The following is a 22,262-nucleotide window of genomic DNA, read 5'->3' as shown; positions in this document are numbered from 1 at the left end:
GAAAATATTTTTGAAAATGTGGTATTTTAAAAAATATTTTTTTTTTAATTATGTTTTTTTTTATTTAAAAAAAAAAAAAAAAAAGCCCTCAACTATATATAAATGGTTCCATAGCATAAATCTACTATAAATTAAAATTGAAAATTAGGAAGTATATTTTTTTCCCAATAAGAATACGTTTGACAGTGATTATAAGAAATATTTTTAACATTTTTAATATTTGAATGATAAAAATATTCAAGTGTTACAAAGATTAAAAACATTTTCTAAAATCATTACCAAATGCACTCTAAATCTTATTAGCAATTTTGCATCACAATTTGCTAATAAATACATTTTTATCTCTTTGGAACACTGAGGATTTCTCTCCAAGTTATTATTGAAAAGAGGTAGCCAAATGTAGTTCTCTTCTTGAAGCCAACAGCTGATGCTAAAATCATCCAACCGTAAACAACTGAAAGTTGAAACATAACTTCCATTTCCCGCCAATGCCAAATCTGCAAAACCAACTACAAAAAACACAATTTCCTTTATTTTCACTGCCCAAAATTGCTTCTCACACTCACTTCAATTGGTTCCTCTATCGATTCCTCTCCTCCGCCATATCCACTGTCACATGCTTCAAGAGTTGCAAGCGTTTCTCCTTTGAATTGCTTACCGTCAAGACCACAAATCCATGTATTCCCTTATCAAGACTTTTGCAGGAAATCGTCGATTCTTGCAATCCGTTTTCCTCTTCAAGAAGCTTCTCCTTTCACCTTCGTGGCTGAAACCAGACATACTCATCTTCCCTCCGCTCATCAAGTCATGTGCTTATCTCCCTCATCCAAATTTTGGGTTTCTAATTCATGGGTATTTAATGAAGTGCGGATTCGGGAATTGGGTGGGTGTCGGAAATAGTTTAATCCGCATGTATATGAAGTTTGGGCATGTTTGGGATGCTTACGGTGTGTTTGAAGAAATGCCCATTAGAGATGAAGATTTGTTTAATTCTTTAGTTTCCGGTTTTGGGTCAAATGGGTTTTATGATGAGGTGTTGGTTCTCTTTGAACAGATGCTAGATGTGGGTTTGTTACCTTCTTTGGATTCTGCATTTTATGTAATTATGGCTTGTGGTGAATTGGGAAACCTGAAAAAGGGAACGTTGGTTCATGAGTTTCTAATTGAAAATGGGTTTGATAGGAATGTATCAATTTTGAATTCCTTGATTTCAATGTATATTAAGATTGGAAAGATAGATTTTGGGAGACGCGTTTTCTGTGACATGCCGAAAAGAGATATAGTGTCTTGGAATTCGTTGATTACAGCATATGCACGGAATGGTAATTGGGCTGAAGCATTCAACCTTTTCTTATCCATGAAAAGTGCTGAAGATTTGTTTCCAAACCGAATTACATTTTTAGGTTTATTGTTGGCTTGTGGACAAATTGGGAACCTTGATCTAGGAAAAAGTATTCATGGGCACTTGATTTGCACAGGATTAATTTCTGACCTCCGTCTTGGAACAGCTATGGTCAATATGTATGCGAAGTGTGATAGAGTTGAGTGTGCTCAGACCATATTTGAAGAGGAATTATTTGACAGGAGTTTGGTTTCATGGAACTCATTGATTGCAGGTTATTCACACAATGGTTATGATCAGAAGGCAACATTACTCTATGAAAGAATGATTTCAGAGTCAAATCTGAAACCTGATGCAGTCACATTTGCCAATGTGGTTCCTGCTTATGCAAGCTTAGCAGATATAAGAAGAATCCAATCAATCCACTCATTCATTGTAAAGAAAGGCCTTGACATGGATGGAGATGTTGTTCTAGGAACAGCAATGGTGGATGCATATGGGAAGTGTCTAGATATGAAGGCAGCCAAATCCTTGTTCTCTGGCATTAAAAAACCAAACACTGCTACATGGAATGCAATGATTGCAGGGAATAATCTGAATCACCATGCTGACAAAAGCATGCTCCTGTTCCTTGAAATGCTTCAAAGCAAGGTGTTTCCAGATGCAATCACAATGGTCATGTTATTTCAATCCTGTGGTGAAATCGGATCACTGAAGGAAGGGACTATGGTCCATTGCTATTGCCTTTCTAAAGGTTTTTCTCCGCACCTTACTGTGGGAAACGCAATAATAGACATGTATATGAGATTTGGTTGTGTGAAAAGTTCACAACTCCTTTTCAATGAAATGTCTCTCAAGAATGTTGTCACATGGAACACAATGCTTTTTGGGTATGTCAAAATTGGTGACTCTGCCATGGCCATGAGAGTTTTCTGCCAGATGCAGTCAGAAAATCAGTACAAACCAGATTCAGTCACAATGATCTCATTCATTCAGGCCTCTGCAGCTATTTTGACCAGTTGTGGTGCTGAAATTGCCCATGGTTTCATATCTAAGCTAGGACTTGACTCTGAAACACTGGTCATGAATTCTCTAATTGATGCATATGCAAAAACTGGTTTTATAGAAAAGGCAAGAAGCTTGTTTATGCAGATGGGTAATTTGAGGGACCAAAGCTCCTGGAATATAATGATTGCTGGATGTGGAATGAATGGTCAAGGGAGAGAAGCATGTGAGCTTGTGTCTCATATGGAAGAAGATGGCTACAGGCCTAATTCCATCACATTTACTTCTTTACTCTCATCTTGTAGTCATTCTGGCTTGATTGAAGAAGGTTGCTGGTACTTTGATATGATGATGAGAAAGTACAAAATCGAGCCGGGTTTGGAGCATTGGACTTGTATTATTGACATGCATGCACGAGCAGGGAGGTTGGAAGAAGCATATCAATTAATAGAAAATGGGCTCCATCAGAATTCTGATGGTGATGCTTTATGGGATTGTGATGCTGTTTGGGGAGCTCTTCTGAGTGCATGTAGGATGAACATGAACATGGAGCTTGGTTTGCTTGCTGGAGAAAAACTACTAAAATTAGCACCTGATAATTGTGGTTATCGGACGTTGCTATCAAATTTATATGCCTCAGGCAAGAGATGGGATGAAAAAGCAAAGTTGAGGAGAGAGTTTGAAGACCGGAGGCTGATGAAGAAACCAGGTCTCAGTGTGGTAGAAATGTGATGGATTGATAGCACATACAAGTGGACAGATAGAAATCATGCTGTTTCAGGTAGACAAAATATGGAAAAAAATATGCAGAGAACTACATGGTTTCACCATGCTTTCTCAGTCTAAAGTAATGGGTGCAGTGATCCCTGCGGACAGTTAACTGAATATAATCCTCAGCATTGGAAAAGCATGAAGCACAGTGCACCTCTGGAGAATTGAAGATGGCTGTTAAGTGGGTCTGGTATGAGATTGTCTCCACTAGTGATGTTGTCAGGTATTCTTTCCATTCATTTATCCCATTCCCTTGCCCTGTTTACAGTTTTTGTTTTCTTCTAATTGATTAGGGTTCTAATATTGCGGATGTTCAGGATGGAACCTATTGAATTGAATTATAGGACACGACATCATGCATGTGTACAACAAAGCTGATTTAACTCTCAACCATGCTATGATTTTGATTTCATCCTTCCACAGTAGTTGGTTGCTGCCAAACTATATTGAGGTACTGAAAGATCGTACTTAGAATCTCGGACCGTAATACAATAGGCATGGTTATGCATGCATTTTACCAATGTGTGTTATGTTATTTCTGTGATGAATTCAGAATTATTACAAATATAAATGGGGAGAATCATGTTATTTACCCGTGTATCAACACCTTAACACCTACAACTCTCCTCAAATTTTACAATATTTGCTAACTAGATTTAAGTGAATGCCATTTTGATTGAAATGAATCATATAGTGATTTCCTCCTTGATTGGATTAATCAATTAGCCATTTGATTTCAACCATTTGATTGAAATCAATTTGCTAATTGATTGTAGCAATTGTGCCTTCCATCACTCCTGCCTATTTAAGCTAGCCCGGAGATCTATAAATACAGTTGCAGTCTAACTGTCTCAATATCCCCATCTTAGAGCTTTTCTCCTCTCCTCTTCTCTCCTTTTATGATGCCTTGTGATTATAACTTTATTTTTTCCTTTCCAAAGAGTCAAACTGTACCATATTTGAGCCTTGATTGTCATTTTGATTCAATCAACCAGATAGTGATTTCCTCCTTGATTGAATCAATCAATTATCCATTCAATTGAAATCAATAAACTAATTGGTTGTAGCAATCACGCCTTTCATCAGTCTTTCTACTACCTATTTGACTTAGCATCAAGAGTCTATAAATACAGTTGTAGTCTAGGCTTCTCAGTATCCTCTTCTTAGAACTTCTCTTCTCTCTTCTTCTCTGCTTCTATGAGACCTTTTGAGCTCTCTTCTACTTACAATCAAGAGTGGTTCTACTGATCTCTTTTACCACTCTTCTTGACTCCTTAGAGGAACAGAATGTCCAGAGCTGTCGTCTCTACTCTTCTAAGGAGTGCACCTCAAGCAATTCTGGTTGTTGAATCCTACAGGTAGAACACCAACTACTGCTCTATTGCATTGGGATAGAGGGTAGAACTACTTTAAGGACAGTAACCTATCACACCTTAGCTGAAATCCGATAAGTTATAGGCCTTTTATTTTTAGAAATTTATAGTCTATACTTGTGTTATTGCGCCCCCTCCGCAGCCCCCCTCCCCCCTCTCTCTCTCTCTCAATATTTCCAATAATCTTAAAAGTATTTCTAATATGGAGGCATCTCTAGTTCACACTAGATCCGACCCCTAAAAGATCAATCCCTTTAATGGGACTTTTTCAAAAGATGACAAGAAAGAGTTGTTTTAACCATAAATGTTGTGAACCTAGGACATATTTTGACTTATGCCAAACTAGAAGATAATTCTGAAAATTTGCTTGCATAGGAAAATGGTAGCAAGCAAGTTCGCCATGTAATTTTGAGTACTTGTCAAATGAATTATTTAACCCCTCTCAAGCATGCTAAAGAAATGTTGGATAAGCTGAACCAAAACAATAGGTTCAAAAATAGAAGTCCAAGCCTAACTCAGTAAAAAAGGTTCAAAACCCCACAATAATGAAGAATGAAGCTGTTTCATTTGTGGGAAGCTTATGCACCACACTACATAATGCCGCCATAGAAAGATGAGTGAGGAGTTCATCCTTAAGGCCAAACCTGGTATAGACAAAGGTGATAGTTGTTATAGTCTCCTCTGAGGTGCACATAATCACCAATGTGAAGGACTAAGTGGTAGATTCTAATGCTACTAGGCACATTTGTGGAAATGGATGTGCATTTTCCTCTTATACTACAATAGGGGAAGGCGAGGAACAGGTATGCATGGGTGGCTTACAACCTTCACTCGTGATTGGTAAAGGGAAGGTTCTTCTCAAGCCAACCTTAGGCAAAGTACTTGCCTTTAATGATGTCCTTCACGTGTCTAACATTCATTGAAATTTGGAATTGGTTTCTCTACTTGGGAAAATAAGGGTAAAGATCATGTTCAAGTTAGATAAGATCATTCACCAAGAGTGATATATTTGTTAGGAAGGGATACTATAATTATGGCCTCTTTATGTTGAATTTTTCGGAACTTGTTATTGATGATAATGCTTCTACTAGTGGTTACTAAGTTGATTCCTCTAGAGTGTGACACATTAGACTAGGATATATTAACTTTTTTTTTCATAAATGAAGAAAATGATTGACACTAGATTAATTCCTAAAATAGCTCTCAAAAACCTTGGGAAATGTGGGGTATAAAATCATTGAAAAAAACATATAAAACTATTGAAAGAGATTGAAGTCTAATTCATAGCGACTTAAGAAATCTTAAAAATACAATGACTATAGGTGGTGAAAGATTCTTTTCATAACTTTTATAGATGACTACTCAAGGTATAGAAGAGTATACCTCTTGAGAGACAAAGGTGAAACCGGAGGGGCTTTCATAAAATATAAAATGGAAGTAGAAAACCTACTAAGTAAGAAGGTTGACAAACTCAAAACCAATAGGGAGAGGAGAATATGAGTCTAACCCTTTCAAGACCTTTTGTTGAAAAACATAGGATCATTCATGAGATTACTTCATTATAATCCGCATAATCTAATAGAGTGGTAGAAAGGAAGAGTAGGACCTTAAAAGACAATGAATATCATGTTTGTAACTTCAAGAAAAACCTTAAACTTATGGGGGAAAAACTATTTTCTCTGTGTCTCACATTCAAAGTAGGATGCCCTATAAGAAAATTGGTAAAACGCCATATGAGCTATGGAAAGGCCATGCACCTAGCATACCTCAACATGTGGGGGTGCTTTGCAAAGGTTCTCTTAGCTCAACCTAAGAGATGAAAATTAGGTCCTAAAACCGTTGATGTAATTGTACGCACAAATTTCGTAAAAGTGTTGTGAAATTAGTAAAACAATAGCAAAAAATAATGTGAATAAAATATTTATTAAAATAAAAATATTGTGGGTACAATCTCAAAAATAATATTCTTTCCAAAATAATATTTGCCCTCCGATTATTTTGCTTTGATCACAACTTGAAGAATGAGAATGACGTTTTCTTGATTTTGAAGATCAATCAAGGGCCATAAGTGGCTTTTTCCCGAATGAACTTGTTGAATAGCGAAGAACACATGTGTAGTCCTTTTGCCGTTTACTGAACTTGCACAGAGATTTGATGAAACTTTTTCTTTTGTTGTGAAGCCTCTTTCCCCATACAAAGTTGCCTTTGGATTTTTTCTTTAGGATTTTCCTTTCTGGATTTTTCTGATTTCTTATTTTCTCCCATTTTTTCTTTTTTCTTGAAAGAAATCACCTCTACTTATAGGTGAAGGTAGGGAATTCGAATTTTGAGTTCCCAAATTTTAGTTGCTTAATTCAAGGGATTTAGTTCATTGATTGTAGCAACTTTTCTTCTTTTGAAGGTTTCACCAAGATGATAATAATAATAATAATAATAATAATAATAATACTTTTCTTATTATTATCATTATCCTTTTTATAATTGGAGATTAGGTTTCACCAACAAGATAATAATAATAATAATATTTTTCTTCTTCTTATTATTATTATCCTTTTTATAATTGGAGATTAGTTTCATTTTTTTAAGGAAACTTATCCATAATAGGATCTGCATTTATTTATTTTGAAGACCAAATTAGTGGTAATTTAATCCACTAAATTTTTTTATGTCTATAGTGATGTTCATAGGTTATGCTGAAAATAATGTAGCATATAGATTCTTAGTCTGACAACAACTTATCGGAAGTAAATACTATAATAGAAATAAAGAATGCTAATTTCTTTAGGACTCTTTTTCCTATGAAAACTAATGGAGAAGATCAAATTCATAAATCAATTCTCTATGAATCTAATGAACATTCTGAGATTGAATTAAGAAATAAATGAGATAAAAGTAACAAACCTTGGAGATGATTTCTAAATTTTCCTAATAGATAAGGACCCAAAGGCTTATAAAGAAGAGATGTCTTCTCTTAATGCACCCTTCTGGAAGGAGGGTATAAAAAGTGAAATCAAATTAATCATGTTTAACCATACTTGGTAAGTAGTGGATCTATCTCCTGAAACAAAGATAATAGGTTGTAAATGGATCTTTAAATGGAAATTAAAAAAAATGGATCCATGGAAAAAGGCGTAGTTGGTTGCCAAAGAATATATACAAAGGATAGATGTAGACTATTTTGACACTTTTGCTCCTTTGAGTAGGGTTTTCTCCATTATAGTATTATTGACTCTGGCTTCCTTTCATAATGTGGTGATATAATAGATGGATGTCAAGATTGGGTTCTTGAATGGGAATCGAAAGAGGAAATCCATATGGATCAAGCAAAGAGTCATGTGGTTCCTAAAGAGAAGCCAAAGGTGTATATGATAGTTAAATCCTTATTTGGATTAAAACAAGTGCCTAAATAGTGGCACAACAAGTTTGATCATGTTTGTATCCAATGGATTTTTCATTCATGATGCTAATAAATGTGTTTATTTTAAACTAGGAGATAATGCATGTGTTATTGTCTAGTTGTATGTCAATGATATGTTGATTCTTGGAAATAGCTTAGAGGTCATTTGTGAGACCAAGAGATTCCTAGGGTCTAACTTTGGCATGAAGGACATGGGAGAGGTAGAGGTGATTCTAGGAATTAAGATAACTGGAACACATGATGAGCTTAAACTTTCTTAAGAACAATATGTTGAGAAAATCCCAAGGAAGTTTGAACACTTTAACCGTAAGTTTATGTTAACTTCTTATGATTCCAGCTCATAGCTGAAGAAAAGTAGAGAACATAGTATTGTCCAACTAGAGTATGGTCAAATAACTAGTAGCCTGATGTACTTAACTAACTGTACCAGATCTGACAGTGTCTATGTAGTGGGTAGATTGAATTAGTACACCTAAACTCTTGACCATGAACATTAAAATACTATTTATAGAGTACTTAAGTACTTGAGAGGTACCATTGACCGTGGTTTATGCTATAGTGGATTTCAAATGTGCTTAAAGGTTACAATGATGCTAACTATATTGGTGATGCAAATGAGATGAAATCAACAAATGGGCAAGTCTTTACCCTTGAAGGAGGAGCAATTTCTTTGAAGTTTTCCAAGCAAATTTGCATTGCTCGGTCCACTAAAGACCAAATTTATTACTTTAGAGAAGACAAGTTCTGAGGCTAAATGACTTATAAACCTCTTGGCATATATCATGTTATAGAAGATATCAACACCATTGGTGTTTATGCACTATGATAGCTTGGTAGCAATAGCTAAGGCTAAGAGTAAGATATTTAATAAAAAGAATAGGCATATATGCTGAAGGCACAACATTGTGAGGCAATTGCTTGAGACATGGATCATATCTAGGGTTTTGTTCTGTCTTAATTAAATTTGATCAATCCTCTTACTAAACCACTAAGTAGAAAATTAGTAGAAGAAAAATCAAGAGGGATGAGGCTTATGCCTAATGCAAAAGCAAAGAATGATGATAACCTAAAATACATGAATAGAGATCTCAAGAAGTATGCTCATATAGGTAATAACAAGTTAATTATTTACTATGAAATGTTGTATCTAATACTTATATCTAAGAGTCCATCCTTAAGATGTGTGTGTGTGTGTGTATATACTAGACACATATTACCAAGACCTGACTTGGAACACAAAAAAAAAAAAAAAAAGATTTCTCCATAAAGCTTTACTAAACATATCACCTAACTGATCTTCAAACTTGATGTAAGGAGTTATCATTTTCTTGCTCATCACAATTTTTCTAATAAAATGACAGTCCACTCAATATGTTTGGTCTTTCATGAAAACATCGTTTACTAACAATGTGAATAGCAACTTGATTATCATAGTACATAGTCATAGACTTTTCAAGAGAATATCCAAGTTCTTGTAACAAGTTTTGAATCCTCATTCACTCCCACATTGTATGTGTCATGGCCTTGTATTCTACTTCAACACCGGATTTAGCTACTACATTCTGCTTTTTACCACTCCAAGTAACTAGATTACCACAAACAAAGGTATAATACCCACTAGTGGACCTCTTATGAATTGAGGATCCTGTCCAGTCCATATCTGAAAGGCTTACAACATTAAGGTTAGAGTTGGACCTTCTTCTATAGAGTACTCCCATACCTATAGTACTTGTAAGATGTCTTAGGATTTTACTGCTTCTCAATGAATTTGCTTGGGTGCTTCCATGAACTGACTCACTGTACTAACTGGAAAAGTAATGTTAGGTAGGGTGATTGTCAAATAAATGAGCTTGCCCACTAGACTCTGATATCTTTTATCTGAAAACACAGGGTTATCATCTGCATTAAGATTTACATTTTGCTCCATAGGAGTGTTACCTTAAGATTCTACACATTGCTTCTCAATGAATTTGCTTGGGTGCTTCTATGAACTGACTCACTGTACTAACTAGAAAAGTAATGCTGGGTCTGGTAATTGTCAAATAAATAGCTTGCACACTAGATTCCAATATCTTCTTTCATATGAAAACACAAGGCTATCATCTCCATTAAGATTTACATTTTGCTCCATGGGAGTGTTAATTGGCTTTACTCCTAACATGCTAGTTTCATTAAGCAAATCCAATTCATGCTTCCTTTTAGGACAAAACAGTCTCACATCTACTATGTGCAACTTCAATGCCTAAGAAGTAACACAATAACTCAAGATCCTTTATCTTAAAAGGTATTTTTCAAGTAATTTTTCACTTTTTCAATATCTGTAACATCGCTCTTAGAAACAATAGTATCATCCATATATATAATGAATACTACTATGAGAGTTTCCCTATTGAGAACAAATACTGAGTGTTCATAATTACATCTTCTAAAACTAAATGATAGAAGAATAAAACTCAATTTATCAAACCAAGCTTGAGTAGAATGCTTTAGTCTTTAAATAGCCTTATTTAGTTTGCAAACTCTAACTGTTGATTCCCCCTGAGTAACAAACCTAGGTGGTTGAGAGACTTCCTCACTAAAATCACCATACAAGAATGCATTCTTCACATCTAACTGATGTAAATGCCAACTAAAATTAACAGTTAAGGAAATTAAAATACGTACTAACTTAAGATGAGCAACAAGAGAGAAAGTTTTAAAATAGTCCACACCATAAGTTTGAGTATACCCCTTAGTAACGAATTGATCTTTCAATTGCTTTTATAGTCCCATTTGGATGATACTTAATAGTAAAAACCCAGCAATGGCCTACAACATCCTTTCCTTGAGGCAAATCAAGGAGTTCCCAAGTGCCTCTATTTAGGAGAACATGCATCTCTCTTCTATGACCTTTTTCCACATAGTATGATTTAGAGCTTCGTGATAAGACTTGGGATGGAAATCGAAGATAAGGCATGAGTAGAACACTGAAAAGTGGAGGAAAGGTTATCAAAAGCTACATAATGAGTAAGAGGATAGTGAGTACAATTGCGTTTACATTTCCTGAGTGCATTATGGAGGTTTGACTCATTGAGAATTGAGAGAACAAAAATAGGTGATAGTATAGGATCATCCATTGAAGAATTCAAAGGAGGTAGAGATAGAATTTGATCTACCTCAATGTCTGTAGCCAGTCTTTTCCATTCATACACTTGTGATAATTTCTAGGTCTTAGATAAAGAAATATCAATAACAACAGGAAAATGAACAAACTTAGACTGAAATAAGTCATTTTCAAACCCTAGATGGAAAAGATAACCTATGATGTTTGCCAAGTTCACACAACTCACACTCAAGCTTATTGGACAACTTTGGAGACAATCCTAAGGAATGTAATTGCTCAAAAAAGGCATAACCCAATCTATAAGGCTATTGGAGAGGAATAATAGACGAAGAGAAAGCAATAGCATTTGACATCTTTCTATCATGAGACTAGAATTTAGACTCACTACTGAGATAATAAAGCCTATCTCACCTAAGTTCTCCACCAATCATTGTCTTCATGTGGAGATCCTAAAAAAATTAATGAGTAGGAAAAAAGATAGCATCACAATTAAGTTGTTTAGTAAGTTAACTAACAGATAATAAATTAATAGGAAATTAGGTACATATAGAATAGAATCAAGTTTAAAAGGAGATGAGGGAATGTGATATACCATCCCTTGATCAAGGATAGAAGAAGAAGATCTATCAGCAAGAAGGACCGAGGATATATTAGAAGTCTTAGTTAAGTGATATTATTAGGACTCTTCAGTCACATGACTAGAAGCTCCAGAATCTATAATCCAAGGGGAAGAAGACTAACCAGTAAGAATAGCAAGTGTATCCAAATGTGCTAAGGTAGTAGTAGGGGCACTGATATTAGATTGCAAAGAACTTTATGAGGATTGTTGCACAAGTTTGTTATAATCATCTAAAGATAAAGCATAGACTCCCTACTGCCACATGCAGGTTGAACAAGATTAGGAACATCAACTCCATCATCAAAAGAGGAGACAATCTAATTAGCTCATGTAGGTGACCAAACTTATCCCAACATTTATCAGAGGTATGATTAGTCCTACTACAATGTGAGCATTGTTTACAATTACAAGGGCCCTTAATCCAGAAACCATTTAACCAAGCGCATGTCCGGGATCATTACCCTAAGGGAGGTTACACCACGTATACGTGCATGATTGGAGCCACATTTTACAACTTTATTTTATTTTTTCCCTTTCCAGAGAGTCAATCAATCAACTAATTGATTGTAGCAATTGTACCTTCCATCACTCCTTTTGCCTATTTGAGCCCCACTTGGAGAGCCTATAAATATAGCTACAGTCTAGGCCCGTCAGAATCCCATCTCAGAGCTTCTCTCCTCTTTTCTCCTTCTTTGAGGCCTTGTGAGCTCTCTTCTATTTCCACTTGAGAGTGGTTCTGCTCATCTCTTTTACCACTCTTCTCAACTCCTCGAAGCAACAAAACATATAAAGTTGTCATCTCTGCTTTGTGAAGGCATGCACCTCTGCTAGCAATACAATCTTAAAGATAGAACGCCCACTGCTGTCTGCATTAAAATATATTCTTAGATGAGCGTAGAACTACTTTAAGGACAATGATCTTTTTTACCTCTTAGCCGAAATCCAACAAATCATCTGCCTTTTATTTTTAGAATTTCCAATTTATACTTGTTTTCTTGCCTCTCTCTCTCTTGATATTTTCAATGCATAACTTGTGTGCTTTATGTTTGTATATAAATTTTGAACCCTTGGAACCCTAGAACAGTTCAGATCTGGACAGACTATCATGATGCAAATTTCCCTTTCCCACCCCAATCTTCTCTTGTCTGACGTTTAACTCCAGATTTATGAAAGATCATCTACTTGATTGTATGTAATCACAACACCTCAACTTGAAGTCTCATTGAAAATGAAGAATTGTAATGAGGCTGAATCATGGATGTTGTTAAGGGCACACCTAGGCCCAAGATACAGCAACTCCCTAACTACAGCGTGTTGCCTGCCAAGTCACATGCCTTTTTTTATAGGTGCGACTCATATATATATTTATATATATAATTATTCTTGAAATTTCAAACTATGTATTGAAGCTTTTTTTCTTTTTTAACAATTGCATCATTTTTTTATTGGATGCTTCTTTTCAATGCCTGGAATTTTGATTCTTTTTGTTCCTTGCTTTAAAGTTTTGAGTCATATTTGATAACATTAAATGTATTATAGATGAGAATGATTTATAAAATTGAACATGCAAACTAGATTTCACCCCACTTCACTAGGTGCACACCTTGGTTGCTCCTTGCCCTAAAGCCCCAGGATAACTTTGCCCCTAGGTGCTTACACACACACACACACGAACAGGCATTAAACACTTCATGGCCTTGCACATACTTGATTCCTTGCTGCTTTATCTGATGCTTTATTTTGATCGTTGCATCTTTGAGCCTCAAAATTCATGGTGCTTGCAAATGGTGGACTCACCTGGATGGCCTTAGTCTAGGGCTATGATAGAAGAGCATAGTAACCATAACAGTGCCACGCTTTGGTCAGATACATAAAGATAAAACAAGGCATCTGAATTTGGTGGAAGATAATGTAATTATGGTATCACTATGCTATTGCTAGTTGCAGTCTTAAGATTTGTAGCTGTATGCTGCATAAGGTGTTAGTTGTTAGTCTTTACAATATTAAATCTGGAAATAAGCCTAAAGGTTTTATGTATTAAGATTTAAGACATTCTTGACCACGAGGCTTTCCTTTGCTGCTAATTTCTATATTGTTTGGAAAATTTCCTTGTGCTTTTAGAACAATTTAACTACTGCAGTTATGATCATCATTTTTTTTTTTTTAATTTTTTTAAATCTTAAGAATGTAATTAATGATGGAATATCTCATAAGCGAATCAAGAATGAGGTTTTNTGAAAGAAATCACCTCTACTTATAGGTGAAGGTAGGGAATTCGAATTTTGAGTTCCCAAATTTTAGTTGCTTAATTCAAGGGATTTAGTTCATTGATTGTAGCAACTTTTTTCTTTTGAAGGTTTCACCAAGATGATAATAATAATAATAATAATAATAATAATAATACTTTTCTTATTATTATCATTATCCTTTTTATAATTGGAGATTAGGTTTCACCAACAAGATAAATAATAATAATATTTTCTTCTTCTTATTATTATTATCCTTTTTATAATTGGAGATTAGTTTCATTTTTTTAAGGAAACTTATCCATAATAGGATCTGCATTTATTTATTTTGAAGACCAAATTAGTGGTAATTTAATCCACTAAATTTTTTTATGTCTATAGTGATGTTCATAGGTTATGCTGAAAATAATGTAGCATATAGATTCTTAGTCTGACAACAACTTATCGGAAGTAAATACTATAATAGAAATAAAGAATGCTAATTTCTTTAGGACTCTTTTTCCTATGAAAACTAATGGAGAAGATCAAATTCATAAATCAATTCTCTATGAATCTAATGAACATTCTGAGATTGAATTAAAATAAATGAGATAAAAGTAACAAACCTTGGAGATGATTTCTAAATTTTCCTAATAGATAAGGACCCAAAGGCTTATAAAGAAGAGATGTCTTCTCTTAATGCACCCTTCTGGAAGGAGGGTATAAAAAGTGAAATCAAATTAATCATGTTTAACCATACTTGGTAAGTAGTGGATCTATCTCCTGAAACAAAGATAATAGGTTGTAAATGGATCTTTAAATGGAAATTAAAAAAATGGATCCATGGAAAAAGGCGTAGTTGGTTGCCAAAGAATATATACAAAGGATAGATGTAGACTATTTGACACTTTTGCTCCTTTGAGTAGGGTTTTCTCCCATTATAGTATTATTGACTCTGGCTTCCTTTCATAATGTGGTGATATAATAGATGGATGTCAAGATTGGGGTTCTTGAATGGGAATCGAAAGAGGAAATCCATATGGATCAAGCAAAGAGTCATGTGGTTCCTAAAGAGAAGCCAAAGGTGTATATGATAGTTAAATCCTTATTTGGATTAAAACAAGTGCCTAAATAGTGGCACAACAAGTTTGATCATGTTTGTATCCAATGGATTTTTCATTCATGATGCTAATAAATGTTTATTTTAAACTAGGAGATAATGCATGTGTTATTGTCTAGTTGTATGTCAATGATATGTTGATTCTTGGAAATAGCTTAGAGGTCATTTGTGAGACCAAGAGATTCCTAGGGTCTAACTTTGGCATGAAGGACATGGGAGAGGTAGTGGTGATTCTAGGAATTAAGATAACTGGAACACATGATGAGCTTAAACTTTTCTTAAGAACAATATGTTGAGAAAATCCCAAGGAAGTTTGAACACTTTAACCGTAAGTTTATGTTAACTTCTTATGATTCCAGCTCATAGCTGAAGAAAAGTAGAGAACATAGTATTGTCCAACTAGAGTATGGTCAAATAACTAGTAGCCTGATGTACTTAACTAACTGTACCAGATCTGACAGTGTCTATGTAGTGGGTAGATTGAATTAGTACACCTAAACTCTTGACCATGAACATTAAAATACTATTTATAGAGTACTTAAGTACTTGAGAGGTACCATTGACCGTGGTTTATGCTATAGTGGATTTCAAATGTGCTTAAAGGTTACAATGATGCTAACTATATTGGTGATGCAAATGAGATGAAATCAACAAATGGGCAAGTTTACCCTTGAAGGAGGAGCAATTTCTTTGAAGTTTTCCAAGCAAATTTGCATTGCTCGGTCCACTAAAGACCAAATTTATTACTTTAGAGAAGACAAGTTCTGAGGCTAAATGACTTATAAACCTCTTGGCATATATCATGTTATAGAAGATATCAACACCATTGGTGTTTATGCACTATGATAGCTTGGTAGCAATAGCTAAGGCTAAGAGTAAGATATTTAATAAAAAGAATAGGCATATATGCTGAAGGCACAACATTGTGAGGCAATTGCTTGAGACATGGATCATATCTAGGGTTTTGTTCTGTCTTAATTAAATTTGATCAATCCTCTTACTAAACCACTAAGTAGAAAATTAGTAGAAAAAATCAAGAGGGATGAGGCTTATGCCTAATGCAAAAGCAAAGAATGATGATAACCTAAAATACATGAATAGAGATCTCAAGAAGTATGCTCATATAGGTAATAACAAGTTAATTATTTACTATGAAATGTTGTATCTAATACTTATATCTAAGAGTCCATCCTTAAGATGTGTGTGTGTGTGTGTATATACTAGACACATATTACCAAGACCTGACTTGGAACACAAAAAAAAAAAAAAAAAGATTTCTCCATAAAGCTTTACTAAACATATCACCTAACTGATCTTCAAACTTGATGTAAGGAGTTATCATTTTCTTGCTCATCACAATTTTTCTAATAAAATGACAGTCCACTCAATATGTTTGGTCTTTCATGAAAACATCGTTTACTAACAATGTGAATAGCAACTTGATTATCATAGTACATAGTCATAGACTTTTCAAGAGAATATCCAAGTTCTTGTAACAAGTTTTGAATCCTCATTCACTCCCACATTGTATGTGTCATGGCCTTGTATTCTACTTCAACACCGGATTTAGCTACTACATTCTGCTTTTTACCACTCCAAGTAACTAGATTACCACAAACAAAGGTATAATACCCACTAGTGGACCTCTTATGAATTGAGGATCCTGTCCAGTCCATATCTGAAAGGCTTACAACATTAAGGTTAGAGTTGGACCTTCTTCTATAGAGTACTCCCATACCTATAGTACTTGTAAGATGTCTTAGGATTTTACTGCTTCTCAATGAATTTGCTTGGGTGCTTCCATGAACTGACTCACTGTACTAACTGGAAAAGTAATGTTAGGTAGGGTGATTGTCCAATAAATGAGCTTGCCCACTAGACTCTGATATCTTTTATCTGAAAACACAGGGTTATCATCTGCATTAAGATTTACATTTTGCTCCATAGGAGTGTTACCTTAAGATTCTACACATTGCTTCTCAATGAATTTGCTTGGGTGCTTCTATGAACTGACTCACTGTACTAACTAGAAAAGTAATGCTGGGTCTGGTAATTGTCAAATAAATAGCTTGCACACTAGATTCCAATATCTTCTTTCATATGAAAACACAAGGCTATCATCTCCATTAAGATTTACATTTTGCTCCATGGGAGTGTTAATTGGCTTTACTCCTAACATGCTAGTTTCATTAAGCAAATCCAATTCATGCTTCCTTTTAGGACAAAACAGTCTCACATCTACTATGTGCAACTTCAATGCCTAAGAAGTAACACAATAACTCAAGATCCTTTATCTTAAAAGGTATTTTTCAAGTAATTTTTCACTTTTTCAATATCTGTAACATCGCTCTTAGAAACAATAGTATCATCCATATATATAATGAATACTACTATGAGAGTTTCCCTATTGAGAACAAATACTGAGTGTTCATAATTACATCTTCTAAAACTAAATGATAGAAGAATAAAACTCAATTTATCAAACCAAGCTTGAGTAGAATGCTTTAGTCTTTAAATAGCCTTATTTAGTTTGCAAACTCTAACTGTTGATTCCCCCTGAGTAACAAACCTAGGTGGTTGAGAGACTTCCTCACTAAAATCACCATACAAGAATGCATTCTTCACATCTAACTGATGTAAATGCCAACTAAAATTAACAGTTAAGGAAATTAAAATACGTACTAACTTAAGATGAGCAACAAGAGAGAAAGTTTTAAAATAGTCCACACCATAAGTTTGAGTATACCCCTTAGTAACGAATTGATCTTTCAATTGCTTTTATAGTCCCATTTGGATGATACTTAATAGTAAAAACCCAGCAATGGCCTACAACATCCTTTCCTTGAGGCAAATCAAGGAGTTCCCAAGTGCCTCTTTAGGAGAACATGCATCTCTCTTCTATGACCTTTTTCCACATAGTATGATTTAGAGCTTCGTGATAAGACTTGGGATGGAAATCGAAGATAAGGCATGAGTAGAACACTGAAAAGTGGAGGAAAGGTTATCAAAACTACATAATGAGTAAGAGGATAGTGAGTACAATTGCGTTTACATTTCCTGAGTGCATTATGGAGGTTTGACTCATTGAGAATTGAGAGAACAAAAATAGGTGATAGTATAGGATCATCCATTGAAGAATTCAAAGGAGGTAGAGATAGAATTTGATCTACCTCAATGTCTGTAGCCAGTCTTTTCCATTCATACACTTGTGATAATTTCTAGGTCTTAGATAAAGAAATATCAATAACAACAGGAAAATGAACAAACTTAGACTGAAATAAGTCATTTTCAAACCCTAGATGGAAAAGATAACCTATGATGTTTGCCAAGTTCACACAACTCACACTCAAGCTTATTGGACAACTTTGGAGACAATCCTAAGGAATGTAATTGCTCAAAAAAGGCATAACCCAATCTATAAGGCTATTGGAGAGGAATAATAGACGAAGAGAAAGCAATAGCATTTGACATCTTTCTATCATGAGACTAGAATTTAGACTCACTACTGAGATAATAAAGCCTATCTCACCTAAGTTCTCCACCAATCATTGTCTTCATGTGGAGATCCTAAAAAAATTAATGAGTAGGAAAAAAGATAGCATCACAATTAAGTTGTTTAGTAAGTTAACTAACAGATAATAAATTAATAGGAAATTAGGTACATATAGAATAGAATCAAGTTTAAAAGGAGATGAGGGAATGTGATATACCATCCCTTGATCAAGGATAGAAGAAGAAGATCTATCAGCAAGAAGGACCGAGGATATATTAGAAGTCTTAGTTAAGTGATATTATTAGGACTCTTCAGTCACATGACTAGAAGCTCCAGAATCTATAATCCAAGGGGAAGAAGACTAACCAGTAAGAATAGCAAGTGTATCCAAATGTGCTAAGGTAGTAGTAGGGGCACTGATATTAGATTGCAAAGAACTTTATGAGGATTGTTGCACAAGTTTGTTATAATCATCTAAAGATAAAGCATAGACTCCCTACTGCCACATGCAGGTTGAACAAGATTAGGAACATCAACTCCATCATCAAAAGAGGAGACAATCTAATTAGCTCATGTAGGTGACCAAACTTATCCCAACATTTATCAGAGGTATGATTAGTCCTACTACAATGTGAGCATTGTTTACAATTACAAGGGCCCTTAATCCAGAAACCATTTAACCAAGCGCATGTCCGGGATCATTACCCTAAGGGAGGTTACACCACGTATACGTGCATGATTGGAGCCACATTTTACAACTTTATTTTATTTTTTCCCTTTCCAGAGAGTCAATCAATCAACTAATTGATTGTAGCAATTGTACCTTCCATCACTCCTTTTGCCTATTTGAGCCCCACTTGGAGAGCCTATAAATATAGCTACAGTCTAGGCCCGTCAGAATCCCATCTCAGAGCTTCTCTCCTCTTTTCTCCTTCTTTGAGGCCTTGTGAGCTCTCTTCTATTTCCACTTGAGAGTGGTTCTGCTCATCTCTTTTACCACTCTTCTCAACTCCTCGAAGCAACAAAACATATAAAGTTGTCATCTCTGCTTTGTGAAGGCATGCACCTCTGCTAGCAATACAATCTTAAAGATAGAACGCCCACTGCTGTCTGCATTAAAATATATTCTTAGATGAGCGTAGAACTACTTTAAGGACAATGATCTTTTTTACCTCTTAGCCGAAATCCAACAAATCATCTGCCTTTTATTTTTAGAATTTCCAATTTATACTTGTTTTCTTGCCTCTCTCTCTCTTGATATTTTCAATGCATAACTTGTGTGCTTTATGTTTGTATATAAATTTTGAACCCTTGGAACCCTAGAACAGTTCAGATCTGGACAGACTATCATGATGCAAATTTCCCTTTCCCACCCAATCTTCTCTTGTCTGACGTTTAACTCCAGATTTATGAAAGATCATCTACTTGATTGTATGTAATCACAACACCTCGACTTGAAGTCTCATTGAAAATGAAGAATTGTAATGAGGCTGAATCATGGATGTTGTTAAGGGCACACCTAGGCCCAAGAAGGTAGTCAGATACAGCAACTCCCTAACTACAGCGTGTTGCCTGCCAAGTCACATGCCTTTTTTTATAGGTGCGACTCATATATATATTTATATATATAATTATTCTTGAAATTTCAAACTATGTATTGAAGCTTTTTTTCTTTTTTAACAATTGCATCATTTTTTTATTGGATGCTTCTTTTCAATGCCTGGAATTTTGATTCTTTTTGTTCCTTGCTTTAAAGTTTGAGTCATATTTGATAACATTAAATGTATTATGGATGAGAATGATTTATAAAATTGAACATGCAAACTAGATTTCACCCCACTTCACTAGGTGCACACCTTGGTTGCTCCTTGCCCTAAAGCCCCAGGATAACTTTGCCCCTAGGTGCTTACACACACACACACACGAACAGGCATTAAACACTTCATGGCCTTGCACATACTTGATTCCTTGCTGCTTTATCTGATGCTTTATTTTGATCGTTGCATCTTTGAGCCTCAAAATTCATGGTGCTTGCAAATGGTGGACTCACCTGGATGGCCTTAGTCTAGGGCTATGATAGAAGAGCATAGTAACCATAACAGTGCCACGCTTTGGTCAGATACATAAAGATAAAACAAGGCATCTGAATTTGGTGGAAGATAATGTAATTATGGTATCACTATGCTATTGCTAGTTGCAGTCTTAAGATTTGTAGCTGTATGCTGCATAAGGTGTTAGTTGTTAGTCTTTACAATATTAAATCTGGAAATAAGCCTAAAGGTTTTATGTATTAAGATTTAAGACATTCTTGACCACGAGGCTTTCCTTTGCTGCTAATTTCTATATTGTTTGGAAAATTTCCTTGTGCTTTTAGAACAATTTAACTACTGCAGTTATGATCATCATTTTTTTTTTTTTTTTTTAAATCTTAAGAATGTAATTAATGATGGAATATCTCATAAGCGAATCAAGAATGAGGTTTTTGTTAGTGAAAATAGTGATTTATGGCACCAGGCTTGCTTTCAAAATTGCTGATAAGAAGGTAGTCAGGGTTATTCAGGCATATAATTTGGTATGTGGTGGAATTGATTTCTATCAAGCGTGCATGCCTACAATTTCGTATTTCCCGTCATCTAACATCGTTATTTATCATGCAATACACCAGCTCATGCATGCTCAAAGTTGGTTTGAGACTCTGAAGCAGACCAGTTACTCCTACTGCCACAATTAACAGTGATTGGATCTGGCAGTGCGCCTTGATGCAAGAGAGTTAATTTCAAGATCATAACTAAGTATGCATTCAGATATACCCCTTATTTTCTGCTTCTGAAAACAGAAAATTTTATATGAAACACGAGAATTCAAGCTTATATGTGTTGAAAAGGGTCAACAAAGATCATAATCCTGGGGTTTTATGTTAAGAATTTTGTGGATAATATCCCTATGTTAATCAATTGGTGTTGGTCTTCCTGTTTGAACCAACAAATTTTGTAGCGATGTTGTCAATGGCAAGTTTTGGAGTGTCCATTAGTTTTACATGTGTAGTGGTGTATCCAATCAATCAACTTTCAGGAGGAACAATACTTCATTTTCAAGGGAGTTGCATTATGGTCTATTTGACAAGATCACAATATGATATGCCAGAGAGCTTCCTACCTAAATATTATTTTTCTATAAAGTAATTATTAATGGTTTGCTTTTGATTTACAATTTTGTTTGAAAGATACACTGGTTTGGAATTTTCCGACTCTAATAAGAGCTATCCGTCCCAAGAATAAGTACAAGACTTTGACGAAGGCTACACATAAGTTGAGTTTAGATTTTAGGCGGTTATAGGTTGGTATATAAACATATTTAGAGTACGTTTGGTAGTGATTTTAGAAAGCGTTTTTATTATTTTTAACACTTGAACAGTATAAATTTTAAAGTATTAAAAATATTGGAAACATTTTCTAAAATCATTATCAAACAGGTTCTTAGAATACGTTTAACAGCGATTCTAAAACGTGTTTTTGATCTTTCTAATACTTAAACAATAAAAAATTTCAAGTGTTACAAAAACTAAAAGCATTTTCTAAAATCACTATCAAATGCGTCCTTAAACTTTATCCTTTGTATAAGAATCTGATATAGGAAAAACACTATCTTATTTTATCCTAATATCTAAAACTCTCTTGGAACTTTTTAATAATCAGTCTCTAACATCCGTTAACTTTAACAAAAGGTTAAAGAGATGTATTAAGGAGGATAATGTGTTACATTTAGGACCATAATTTTCGATAGTTCTATCCCC

At 34.7% G+C, this 22,262-nt stretch overlaps 1 protein-coding gene across 2 annotated transcripts; it reads left to right on the top strand.

Moving 5' to 3' along the window:
• Window positions 1-408: 408 nt before the first annotated feature.
• LOC117914011 (pentatricopeptide repeat-containing protein At2g13600-like) lies at window positions 409-21,462 on the top strand. 2 transcript variants are annotated; one of them, XM_034829159.1, is made up of 3 exons: window positions 409-3,341; window positions 3,436-3,569; window positions 21,135-21,462. In XM_034829159.1, the coding sequence occupies exon 1, from the start codon at window positions 677-679 to the stop codon at window positions 3,077-3,079; it is 2,403 nt and encodes an 800-aa protein (XP_034685050.1). In that variant the 5' UTR covers window positions 409-676; the 3' UTR covers window positions 3,080-3,341; window positions 3,436-3,569; window positions 21,135-21,462. The 2 variants fall into 2 exon arrangements, with proteins under 2 accessions (XP_034685050.1, XP_034685051.1); XM_034829160.1 differs by lacking the exon at window positions 3,436-3,569.
• The last annotated feature ends 800 nt before the right edge of the window (window positions 21,463-22,262 follow it).

The sequence above is a fragment of the Vitis riparia genome, chromosome 5 (assembly GCF_004353265.1).
Source record: "Vitis riparia cultivar Riparia Gloire de Montpellier isolate 1030 chromosome 5, EGFV_Vit.rip_1.0, whole genome shotgun sequence".
NCBI lineage: Eukaryota > Viridiplantae > Streptophyta > Magnoliopsida > Vitales > Vitaceae > Vitis > Vitis riparia.
Note: the sequence above shows the minus strand (reverse complement) of the source record. Positions and strands in the feature narration are given on the sequence as shown.

Excerpts from the sequence above, each read along its gene's own strand:
- LOC117914011 (XM_034829160.1), top strand. The coding sequence starts at position 677 with ATGTATTCCCTTATCAAGACTTTTGCAGGAAATCGTCGATTCTTGCAA.